Source organism: Lissotriton helveticus, chromosome 11 (genome assembly GCF_964261635.1).
Source record: "Lissotriton helveticus chromosome 11, aLisHel1.1, whole genome shotgun sequence".
In the NCBI taxonomy this organism is placed as follows: Eukaryota; Metazoa; Chordata; class Amphibia; order Caudata; family Salamandridae; genus Lissotriton; species Lissotriton helveticus.
The window spans coordinates 3,697,268-3,709,443 of NC_136072.1; the positions used below are offsets into that span (position 1 = coordinate 3,697,268).

General features: G+C 51.1%; 1 protein-coding gene across 4 annotated transcripts in view; it reads right to left on the minus strand.

Moving 5' to 3' along the window:
- The window catches only part of OPA1 (OPA1 mitochondrial dynamin like GTPase), a 253,853-nt gene that overhangs the window by 139,806 nt on the left and 101,871 nt on the right, over positions 1-12,176 (minus strand). For all 4 annotated transcript variants that reach the window (XM_078666567.1, XM_078666565.1, XM_078666566.1 and 1 more), the window contains one exon: positions 196-311. In XM_078666567.1, the coding sequence (XP_078522693.1) occupies positions 196-311 (116 nt within the window). The remainder of the gene's footprint in view (positions 1-195; positions 312-12,176) is intronic.

A 12,176-nucleotide genomic window follows, 5' to 3' on the forward strand; every position in this document is an offset into this window, starting at 1 on the left:
CGATCCCCGTCTGAAGGCTCTGTGATGAAGACATCCGAGACACCTGATGGTATCAACTCTGATGCCCCAAACCTCTTAATATTTGGGAAGGTCCTTAAAAGAATAAGCTAACGGCAGACACAGGTATGGCTTCAAAGACCAGGTACTGTGGTATCAGCTGCAGAGGCTCACAAGCAGTACCATCCCCCGACTCACCTTTAAACGCATCTGCCTGCTGCTCTACAGACTCACGAACCATCTTCCAAAAGCAGTCAGACACTGCGAGACTCAGGTTCTTCGTTGTCACCTGGTGCGCCTTGAGCATTCCGGTTCTAAAAGAAAGAGCAGTATTTTAAGGACTCCCTCGTTGCAAAGGAGTAGATCTTACTGTCCCAGTGTCTGTGCTTCTCTGCCTACAAGCAAAGCAACCAAATAACATCAAAGACTGAAACCTCAGATGCCGAGCACAAATTATAAGGAAGATAAAGCTCTAGTAATTCTTATTCTTTTTTTTTTTTTTTTAATCAACACGGCAGACAGAGGCTTCCAACTGGCCTATGTTCATTTTGTACAAGGCTCAGGGAGGACGGGTTAAAATAACTTTGAACGTCCGTTTTCTCAAGACCCACTCCTCCAAAGGTGAGAATGACTACTGTGTGCTGCATGAGTGGGTGTCCTGCCCAACTGTTGTTTCAGGGGTGACGTAAGGTGGAAATGATTCCCCAGCTCATGAGATGCACAGATTTTATGAAGGGAAACGTTGCCTAAATGGACTTTCCGGTCTCCTGGGTAATTGGCTGATGTCCACAGACTGATTGTAACCCCAAACGTCCTGGAATATGTAATAACAATTACCCACAAACATAATTTAGCTCAATTGAATCTCCCCTTTAACATCTGAAACTATTTAACCTAAAAAATGGTTACTAAAAAATAAAATTGCAGGTAATACAAATAATACACCCTGCATTACAACACATCCTAACAGGCTCAACCCAAACTCTGCTTTCAAAACCTGGAAGGTCTGCTGTCTGGAGATTGGGCTTTTAAAAATGAACATCTCTATGTAGCGAGCTTGTGGCAGGGGTGGGGTTTTATAAACTCTGGCCAAATAATCCACTAAAAATGTGCTTTCTGAAAACCGTTGGTAGTCTCCCTCAAAGAAACCATTGCATTTCCAATTAATCAAATGCAGACCTGTCGACCAATCAGTACAGTTTATGGGGAACACCTGGAGACGCCCACATGCCACAATGTACTGGGACGCACACACAGATGTATTAGTCGCCAACCAAACACTGTATTCAGTTAGCTAGCATTTGAACTAAAAACGACAAATGGCATGTTATGTTAGTTTATATTTGTAGAGCACCAAATCACCAGAAGGTCTCTAAGCGCTTGCAGCATAGACCAAGAACCCGGGAATCCCTTATTCCTGCTAGACTCCGCACAGAATAGGGTGGACTTATCCAAATGCCTCAGTGAACAAAATGGTCTTGCGTTTCCTCCTGAACGGGAGTAAGGTGGCTTCCCTATGCATGCTATCCGGTAACTTGTTCCAGATCTGGGGAATCACAACTGAGAAAGCCCGCCCATCCAAGGTGGCTCTAGTAAAGCGCTGGCAGGCCAACAAGCTGGACTCAGATGTCCGGAGACAGCGTCCGGGCACAGAAGGCTTCAAATGGTCTTTGATGTAGTTGGGCGCCGCTCCATACTGTGTTTCATGTGCAATGCACAGGTCCTTGAACCTGACCCTCTGCTTGATAAGGAGCCAGTGTAGCTGTTGTAGCAGGGGGTGGCATGTGCTCTTCTTGGCAGTGTAAAAATCAGCCTTGCCGCATCATTTAGAACCACCTGAAGTTTCCCAAGAAGTTTCCCCGAAAGTCCTGTGTATACTGCGTTACAGTAATCCAAGAGTGACAAGATTAGTGAAGTCACGACGGTACGCATGGTGGAAAATGACAACAGTGTCCCCAGTTTCCAGAGTTGCGGCATCAGGCCCGTACAACTCTCCACTACAGCAGACACTGGATTGTTTAGAGTTAACTTGGTGTCCAGCTTGATACCCAAGCTCTTCACAGCTGGCACCGGTGTCGGGGTGGTGCCAAGCTCTTGGGGCCAAAAGAGAAAGGACCAGGACGAAGCCTTTATAGTAAGAGCAAGCACCTCTGTCTTATCCAGGTTTACCTTAAGTGAATTAGAAGTCATCCAGTTCATAGTGAACCGGAGGATGTTCTGAACATTGAGCTGTACCTGAGGGGAATTATCAACTCGTACCATTAACTTGGTGTCATCAGCGTAATTAAACGCCTGACAATCCAATTTTGCCAGTGCTTCTACCAACGACTGAAGGTAGATATTAATAACAGGGGGGACAACACAGAGCCCTGCGGAACCCCCCATCGCACTCTGCCCTGCCTAGATGTGCATTCCCCTAATTGGACCTGAGACCAATCCTCCAAGAAGGAGGTAATCCATTGGAGGATCGTCCCGGTGACTCCCAGCTGCCGCACACGAACCAAGCGCTGTGCGTGGATCAACGTGTCAAACGCGGCTGCGAGAGCTAATAGGATCAATGCAAAGGGATTTTCTTATCAGCTGCGAGTCTCAATTCATCTAGCACTGAGAGCATCACCAACTCAGTACTCGTCACCAAAATGGCGTGCCCACTTTTATAGGGCTACACATTTGTGTAAATTCGCTCAAGAAAGTGAGCTGGTGCCAGGAAATAGTGACTATTTTGTATGCAACTACACCCCTTCCTATCTTCTCACAACGGACTCAACAAAATTTACATTTGCATATAAAATATACAAAAAAGCCCAGATTTTCATGTGAAATCAAATCTTTAATGAAAAGTTCAATCATCTGCACATATTTTGTAGTTGTTGTGAGAAACACTTATACTTGGCAAGAAATGAACTACTGTGTACACCCCCTAGTGCTAACTGTCTTCCCAAACACAGGTCTTTCTATCCTTTAAAAACACCCACGTTTATTCATTCTTGAGGTAAAAAAACAATGAACATGTGATATTCAACGGGTGTCACTGCTACAGCTGACCAAATAACACAAAACAAAGAGCTCTACTTCCCCCATAAGAACGTCAACAACAGCATGAACCGGAGAATCTCCACAATAAGGGGGTGGATCGGTCGATATTACTCTCAACGAGCGGCTGCTTCCTTATGGTTACTGCTCTTTGGAGATTGGAGCATCAGCATCAACTGAGCTCATCAGCCTGGAGCTTGGGGGTGTCCTTGAGACACTTTCTGCTGTTCAGATAATTAAGTAAATTACCAAGATAATGGCTCCTTATTTGGGTCTGTGTTGAAGCTAAATGCAGAGCTTTGTCTGTCACTCTTTACCCAGCATGCACTGCACCAGTACAGAGGCCATGGACTGAAAGGAAAACATTCTCCACTGTATGACTTAAGATTTACAAGCTCCATCTTACAGTTTAAAACCGTTAATGTATGCCGAGAGGCAAAGAAAAGATGCATAGAAAGTGGACAATCATTTAAATTGACTACAGGAAATGTACCTGTAGAGAGGTGAACCGCTCAGTATGGTACTTAGAGCTATATCCGTTCCGAAGAGGCAGGAACATCAGCCAAGTAGCAGACGGTGCGCACCCTCCGACCACTCTCACTCTAGTCTAGTCGAGTCTAGTCTCACTCTAGTCATTGTCCTGCAGCTCACCTCTTTGAGTTATACAAACCACCGGGTCCACAAAATCATTCAGTGGCGGATGCTTCAGCACCCTGGGCCCTAAAGTATGGAATACCCTTCCTCAATTGATTTAAAAACAACTTTAAAAATTCACATAGCGATCTGCATAGTCCTCGTGGCATTTAGTTAAGGATTCTGTGGCACTGCTTTCCTCACTTCCTTTGGTGGTTGTCAAGTAATCTAAGGAAACCAATGGGTGCATGCTGCTCTAGGAAAACAAAGTCTTAGCTTGCTTAATCTTCCCGAAGGCCCCCAGCGCCTAGAGACCCTCATGGGTGATTGTGCGCTTTACAAATATAATAATAATAATACTGAAGTTTGTATAGCGCAACAGCTACCTCTCACTGAGGTGTCCCGTCGCTTAGTGAGCAAGGGAGGGGGTCAGTGTATAAGTGAAAAAGAAGCAATTAATGATTAAAAAGCCATGATTTTAACTGTTTTATGAAACACAATTCTGAGCTCGCATTGCGAAGCTCGAGTGGTAGGACATTCCACAATTTGGCTGTTGCGGCAGAAAACGTTCTACCTCCAAGCCGAGCTCTTGAGACGCGTGGGACCATGAGCAGATTTTGCGCATTTGAGCGCAGGGGGCGTGCCTGTTTGTAGCGGGGGAGTCTTAGTTTGAGATATTGTGGGCACTTGCCCTGCAAAGCCGGTAGGCAAGTGTCAGAGCCTTAAACTCAATTCTGCTTGCCACTGGTAACCAGTGCAGCGCTCGTAGATGTGGCGAGATATGTTGTTTGACCGGTATGTGTTTGATCAGCCTTGCCGCCGCATTTTGCACCAGTTGCAATCGCTGGATCGCATACTTCGGTAAGCCCAAGTAAAGGCCATTGGCATAGTCCAGCCTAGAAGTTACTGCAGCATGGACTACTAGTTTGCGGCAATCTTCGGGTAGTAAGTCCAAGAATGTACGTACATTTCTAAGTTTATTTAGGCAACCAGCCGTTACTTGTTGAATGTGGGCGGAGAAAGAGGTCATCATCCCACCTCACCCCTAGGTTTTTAGCACTCGTACTCGGAGAAGGAGGAGGCCCCATTTCAGTAGGCACCAATGATCTGGTGAGGGCGCAGGGCCAGGGCGACTGACGCTGGAATCTGGGGACCACGGTTCGATCCCCGGCTCCGGCGGCAGGTCAGCCCAGCACCATGTGACTCTGGGCAATAGCTCGCTTAATCTTCCCGACGGCCCCCAGCGCCTAGAGACCCTTACGGGTGATTGTGCGCTTTACAAATGTGGACTTTTGTGGACTTTACTTCCCAAAAAAGATCACCTCCGTTTTCCCTGCATTTAATTTTAGCTTGTTCGTGTTCATCCAGATGGCAACATCACGGAGACATCCCTTAAAATTGCTAAAGGCCGCCTGTAGGAAGGGGGAGTCTCTGGTTGGCGCAGTGCAACACTGGCGACAAGCAGGGCCTCTCCCTTCCTCGTCAGGGCTGAGGGTTACCTTCAAGACAACCTCTGCTTACCCTCTAGGTAGTGTGGCTTAAGCAGTCTTAGGCTAATCTCTGGGGCATGTAGGGTTAAACATTTGCAATATTACACCAACACCACCAACCCACCACACAATGACACCAAACTGTATTTGTAAAAATATATGTTCTTTATATAAATCTCAAGCAGGCTTGTAAATACAGTCTTGGTTACTTCAAATGCAGGTTCCAGTTACTCTTTATGAAAAAGGCACAGTTCTTGAATAAATGCGGTCTTTCGGGCCTTCTGCCCAGCTTTAGAAAGGTTCCAGTGTCTTATAGCGCTTCAAGGCGCTTCCCGCTGTCTCCGCTCTTGAAATGAGTCACCCTTCGGGGCTCGACTCGGGGAGAGGGGGCCGCGGGCCTCGGAAAGCGTCAGGCGGGGCCTCGGGGGCCAAGAGCAGAGCGCGCCTCTGACTCTGGGGCGGCTCGCGCTGCCAAGCAAGCAGCAGCTGCGAGGCTCCCGGGGTGCCTGAGATCAGACCGCGCGGTGCGAGCTCAGATTGCAGGACGCTCGCGCCGCGGAGGGGGCAAAGACAGTACCTTTCACTTCTTGTGGTGATCCTCGGAGAGGGCGGCTGAAGGGGGAGCTGTCCCACGTCGCGTTGCTTCCTTGACGGGCGATGCGAGCTGCGGCTCGAGGCAGCAGGTCACGGGTCACCCAGGGCGGCGGTGCTCGATGGGGGCACAGGTCCTTTTCACTCAGTCTTCTCGTCCGTCCTGACGGCGGCGGCTGGGTGTGGCGCAGTGGCAGTACGGTCCCCAAGTGCGGGACGTACCCAGCCAAAGTGCCGGTCGCGGTGATGTCCCTTCAGCGGGGCAGCAGGCCAGACGCTGATAGCGAGGGAGATGACAAGGGCGGCAGTCCGTCTTTGCGGGGGAATCTACGGCGCTTGTGCCCAGTAGACTCCGGTGCTTGGACCGGACGGGTCCTCCGTTACTTTGCTCTCGTGGGGCCAGGTGCAGATGCCGTCACGGTGTTCAGGCCAGCGGCGGGCTGGGCTTCACGTTGTTATGGCGATCTGCTCACCCACGGTCACGGTGTGCAGGGGGCTTGATGCTCTCGTCTTCCTCAGACAGCGCTGCAGCGATAAGCAGCACACACAGCAGATGCTTTGGTCAGGGGTTAGCGCTCACTGTTCCTGGAGCGCTGGTCAGGGGGCAAGTTCAGCAGCAAGCCCTTGGAGATCTTTTAGCAGAGTTTGGCACAAAGTTCAAAATAAAGTAAAAGTCTCTTGTAGTCTTTTTCTCTTCCTCTCCTTTGGCAGCAAGGCACCAGACACAGGCCAGAGTCAGCACTCCTCCTTGTAGTCCTTCCAGGTCCTTCTCTTCGGGCAGAGTTTCTCTTGTAGCACAAACAGGATCTAATTTACAAGGAGCAGGGCTCCTACTTTTATACCCAGTTTCTTTTGTTCTAGCAAGCCAGGGGGGCCTCTGCATAACTGCTCCAGTCTCTGAGTACTTGTTGTGGGTACTTATGACTTCTGCATTCAGTGTGAGGGCAGGCACATCAGCCGCTCCCCAGGGGGGCGGAGCCGGCATTGAGAGGGCAGGAGTGGCCTGAGCACTTTGTTTACAAGCTTCGGTCCTTCCTGGGCCAGGTGCAGGCTGAGTCATCAGTCGCTCCCCAGGAGGGCGGAGCCAGCATTGTGGTGGCAGGGGCACAGCCTGATGCATCATTCAGGGGAAACTCCCACCACCCATTAAGGGGTCCTCCTGCTAATCACTACCTGTCAACTCCCAGCCCTGTCACTCACACACACCAGACAGTCAGATCCACATCCAAGCAGAGGCGGGCTGAAATGGTTAGGCAAGCAAATGCTAACTTTCTAAAAGTAGCATTTGCAAACACAGGATATTAAAATAAACTTTACTAAAAGAAGTATTTTATTATTCTGAGTTCAGGCATACTAAACACGAATTTCTACCATGTTCCCTGAGCCTGCTGGGATTATAGAGTGTAATAATTCCAGCAGCCCATCTGGCCTAGAAGGGAACAGGTAGCCTTACAATAGTGAAAAACGACTTTGGCAGTAATTCACTATTAGAACATGCCACACACATCAGGGCATGTTCTACCTTACACTTACAATGCACCCTGCCCTCTGGCCTACCATAGGGGTGACTAATATGAAGGTTAAGGGAAGGTTTAGGGGCTGGCAAGTGTGTGCACTTGCCCAGCCAGGGTGACAGTACCAGACTGCACGCAGGTTCTGCAATGGCAGACCCTAGACACATTTTAAGGCTGCTTCTGTGGGTGGCGCAACCAGCGCTGCAGGCCCACTAGCAGTATTGGCATTCACAAGCCCTGGCACTCCTGGTGCACTTTACTAGGGACTAACAGTGAATCCAATGAACCAATCATGGACATCAATCATATGTACACTTTACAGTAGGGAGCACTTGCACTGCGGCACGGGTTGGCCGTGGCGCAGTGCCCTGAGTAGCAGACACCATCAAAACATTGGAGGCACAACAGCAAAAAGTGGAAGGGAAACTCACGCCAAGGTGCCAGGTCTAACACGTGTCCCCTCCAGCTGAAATGTGGGGAGAACTACCCTTCCCCAGGGAGTTCCTCATCACTAAGGCGGAAAAATCTGGACAGACCATCAGCGTTGGCGTGATCTGTGCCAGGGCGGTGTTCCACCGTGAAGTCCATACCCTGTAGGGAGATGGACCACCTCAACAGTTTTGGGTTCTCACCCCTCATTTGCATCAACCATCTGAGGGGCCTGTGGTCCGTCTGAACCCGGAAGTGAGACCCAAACAAGTAGGGTCTTAGCTTCTTCAGCGCCCAGACCACAGCAAATGCTTCTCGCTCTATTGCACTCCACCTACTTTCCCGTGGAAGTAACCTCCTACTGATGAAGGCTACGGGTTGGTCAAAGCCCTCCTCAGTCATCTGTGAGAGAACAGCCCCTACACCATGCTCTGAAGCGTCTGTTTGCACTATGAATTCCTTGGAGAAATCAGGAGCCAGGAGCACGGGCGCCGTGCACATGGCAGTCTTCAGGGTGTCAAAAGCCTTCTGACAGGTGTCAGTCCAAATCACATTCCTGGGCTGCTTCTTAGAAGTCAGTTCTGTCAAGGGGGTCACAATAGTGCCATAGCCCTTGACAAACCTCCTGTAATACCCAGTGAGCCCCAGGAAGGCTCTCACTGCAGTCTGGGTCTTGGGGGGTTCCCAAGCCAGGATGGTCTCAATTTTGGGTTGCAAGGGTGCCACCTTGCCACTCCCCACTTGGTGTCCCAAGTACACCACGGAACCCTGCCCAATCTGGCACTTGCTTGCCTTGATTGTGAGGCCTGCCTTGCGCAGCGCCATCAACACTTCCCAGAGGTGCCGCAGGTGTTCTGGCCAGGTGCCACTGAACACTGCGATGTCATCCAGGTAGGCGGCACTGAACTCATCCAGCCCGACCAACACCTGGTTGACCAACCTCTGAAAGGTGGCAGGGGCATTCTTCATCCCAAATGGCATAACCCGGAACTGGAAATGCCCATCTGGTGTGGAGAATGCTGACCTCTCCTTTGCCCCATCGGTCAAGGCGATCTGCCAGTACCCAGACGTTAAATCAAACGTGCTGAGGAACCGGGCAGCCCCTAGCCGATCAATGAGCTCATCAGCTCTGGGGATAGGGTGCGCGTCAGTCTTGGTGACTGAATTGAGTCCTCTGTAGTCCACACAGAACCGGAGTTCAGGTGTGGCTCCCGGCGCAGCAGCCTTTGGGACCAAGACCACGGGGCTGGACCAAGGACTGCTGGAAGACTCAACCACCCTAAGAGCAAGCATCTTGGAGACCTCCTCCTTGATGCAGGCCCGGACCCTGTCAGTTACCCTGTAAGCCTTATGCTTCACAGGTAAGCTGTCTCCTGTGTCCACATCATGGACGCACCAATCTGTGACACTAGGAACCAGGGAGAACAGGTCTGGAAACTGCCCCAGCAACTGGCGGCAGTCTTCCTGTTGCTCAGGGGTCAGGGTGGGTGAGAGGTTAACTCCATCCACTGACCCATCTTTCTCACAGGCCACTAAGAGGTCAGGAAGAGGCTCAGACTCCTCTTCCATTCCATCATCAGTGGCCAACAGCATGCCCACTTCGGACCTTTTCAAGTGGGGCTTGAGGCGGTTGACATGTAAGACCCTTAAAGGATTCCTGGGCGTCTTCATGTCCACCAAGTATGTCACTGAGCTCTTGCGCTCCACAACCTCAAATGGGCCTGTCCACTTATCCTGAAGTGCACAGGGTTCCACTGGGGCCAAGACATACACCTCCTGTCCAGGCTGAAGCTCTACCAGAGTGGCATTCTGGTCGTACCACCGCTTCATCTCCTCCTGGCTTGCTTCCAGATTTGCCTCAGCAAGTTGTCTGAAGCGCCTGGTTTGGTTTCTGAAGGCCAGCATGTAGCTATATACATTCTGGGGAGGTTTCCTGGGAGATTGCTCCCAGCCTTCCTTTACCAAACTCAGTGGTCCTCTCACGGGGTGGCCATACAGCAGCTCAAAGGGGCTGAACCCTAGAGACTTCTGTGGCACCTCGCGGTATGCAAAGAGCAGGCATGGTAAGAGGACGTCCCACTTACGCCTCATTGGACCTTCCAGGCCCATGATCATGCCCTTCAGGGTTCGGTTGAATCTTTCAACCAACCCATTTCCTTGGGGATGGTAAGGTGTGGTGAACTTGTAGGTTACACCACACTCTTGCCAAAGGGACTTCATATACTTGGATATAAAGTTGGTCCCCCTGTCGCTCACCACCTCTAGAGGGAACCCCACTCTGGAGAAAATTCCCATTAGTGCACGCCCCACCACGGGGGCCGTCACTGTCCTCAGAGGGATGGCTTCAGGGTACCGGGTGGCATGATCCACCAAGACCAGGATGAACCTGTTGCCCATGGCTGTCTTGGGGTCCAGAGGCCCACCAATATCAATACCCACTCGTTGGAATGGCGTACTGACCACAGGGAAGGGTTGGAGGGGAGCCTTGTTCTTCCCTCCGCTCTTCCCACTTGCCTGGCAAGTTGGACAGGTCCTACAATGAGCATCTGAGCTCTTGTGCATTTGGGGCCAGTAGAAGTGGGTGACAAGCCTGTCATAGGTCTTGTCCATCCCCAAATGTCCTGCTAAAGGCACATCATGAGCCAGTCCCAGTAGGAAGGCTCTGAACTTCTGGGGTACCACCAGCACACGGGCTGACCCAGGTTCAGCAGCCTTAGGCTCTGAGTACAGGAGGTCATTCTCCCAGTACACATAATGTGTTTTGGCCTGAACACCATTGGCCTGGTCTGCAGCCTGCTGCCGCATACCCACGAGAGAAGGGCATTCTTTCTGCTCCCTGCAGAATTCCTCCCTGGAGGGGCCTCCTTCTTGCTGCCAATGGGTCAGCTCAGGCAGGTCCCCCAGTTCGGCAATCTGTTCCCCAGTAGGCTCCAGGGCATCCCCCTCAAGGTCTGCTTCCTCCTGGACCGTGGGAACTTCAGGGGCCGGTTTCCCGCGCGCCCTGCGCCTTCTCCCTAAGGCCGGTTCCTGGGCCTCTCCGTCAGGCCCCAGGACCTCTTGATCACCCCTACTGGCTGCCATTGACCGGGTGGTCACGCACGCCCAGTCAGGTAGACCCACCATCTTCAGGTGAGTCGTTTTCTCCACCTTTTCCCAAGGGGAGTCCTCCAAGTCATTCCCTAGCAAACAGTCAACAGGCATGGCTTTCCTCACACAGACCTGCAGAGTACCAGAGACCCCCCCCCACTCGAAGGGAACTTGAGCCATCGGACACTGACTCTCTGAATTGTCAGCGTTGACAACCCTACAGTAGGCATGGGGTACAACCTGCTCCTGAGACACCAGGTGATGCCTCACTGCAGTCACACTGGCTCCTGTGTCTCTAAGAGCCTCAGCTTTCTTACCATTGATGGTAACCACCTGCCCATATTTTTTAGTGTTAGAGGGCAGGTAGCTTGTAGGGACCATCTCACTGTCTCCTAGTGAGACTAGGGTCATCTGAACAGGATCTCCACCCCCCGGGACCATCACTTCTTCTCCTAAGTGAACACTGGTCACTTGTCGGGGCGGAGCACCAGTGGGTGCTGGTTTTCCAAACAGGCGACACTTGGGGTCACTGGCTATGTGCCCCGGGTCACCACATTTGTAACAATTGAAGGGCCCCTTTGGAACAGGTCGACCTGTCGGGGCCCCATTCTGCTTAGGGGGTGGGGGAGGCTGAGAACCTTTCTGCTGGTCCCCTTGGGGATTACTTTGGGGGCCTTTTTGGAACCCTTTCTGTTTTCCCTTGTCCCCCCCACTCTTCTGCTGGGGACCCTGCCCACCCTTGGCGGAGTCTCCCACTGGACCCTTGTGGACCCTGGTGCTGAGCCAGCGGTCCGCCTCCTCAGCAAGTTTCCTCGGGTTGGACAACTTGCTATCAATCAGGTGCTGGCGTAACTCAGGAAAACATTGATCAGACAAGTGCTCCCATGCAATTAAATCAAAGAGACCTTGAAAATCATTCACTTTGTTACCCTTCACCCAACCATCCAGTGCTCTGCAAAAAAAAGTCACAAACTCCACATACGTATTCCCAGGCCGCTTATTACACCCCCTAAACTTCTGCCTATACATTTCAGGGGTAAGCCCATACCTGGTCATTAAAGCTTCTTTCATATGGGGATAGGATCTCTGGTCTTCAGTGGGCAAATCTAGCAGGGTGTCCCTTCCTTCGCTAAGGAACCTTCCCCATAACCCCGCTCCCCAATCCTTCTCAGGGACCCGGTGGGAAAGCATGGCTACCTCATATGCCCTAAACCACTGTCCTATGTCATCCCCCTTAAAGAACTCTTTAACTACATCTTTGGGGATGTGCACTCTTGACTCTACCTGCACCGGCGTTGTGCTGCCACCAGAGGGAGGATGATCCAAGGCTTTCTCTTTTAGACTCATCTCCCTCATTTTCATATCATACTCAAACTGGAGCTTTCTTTCTTCCAGAGCCATT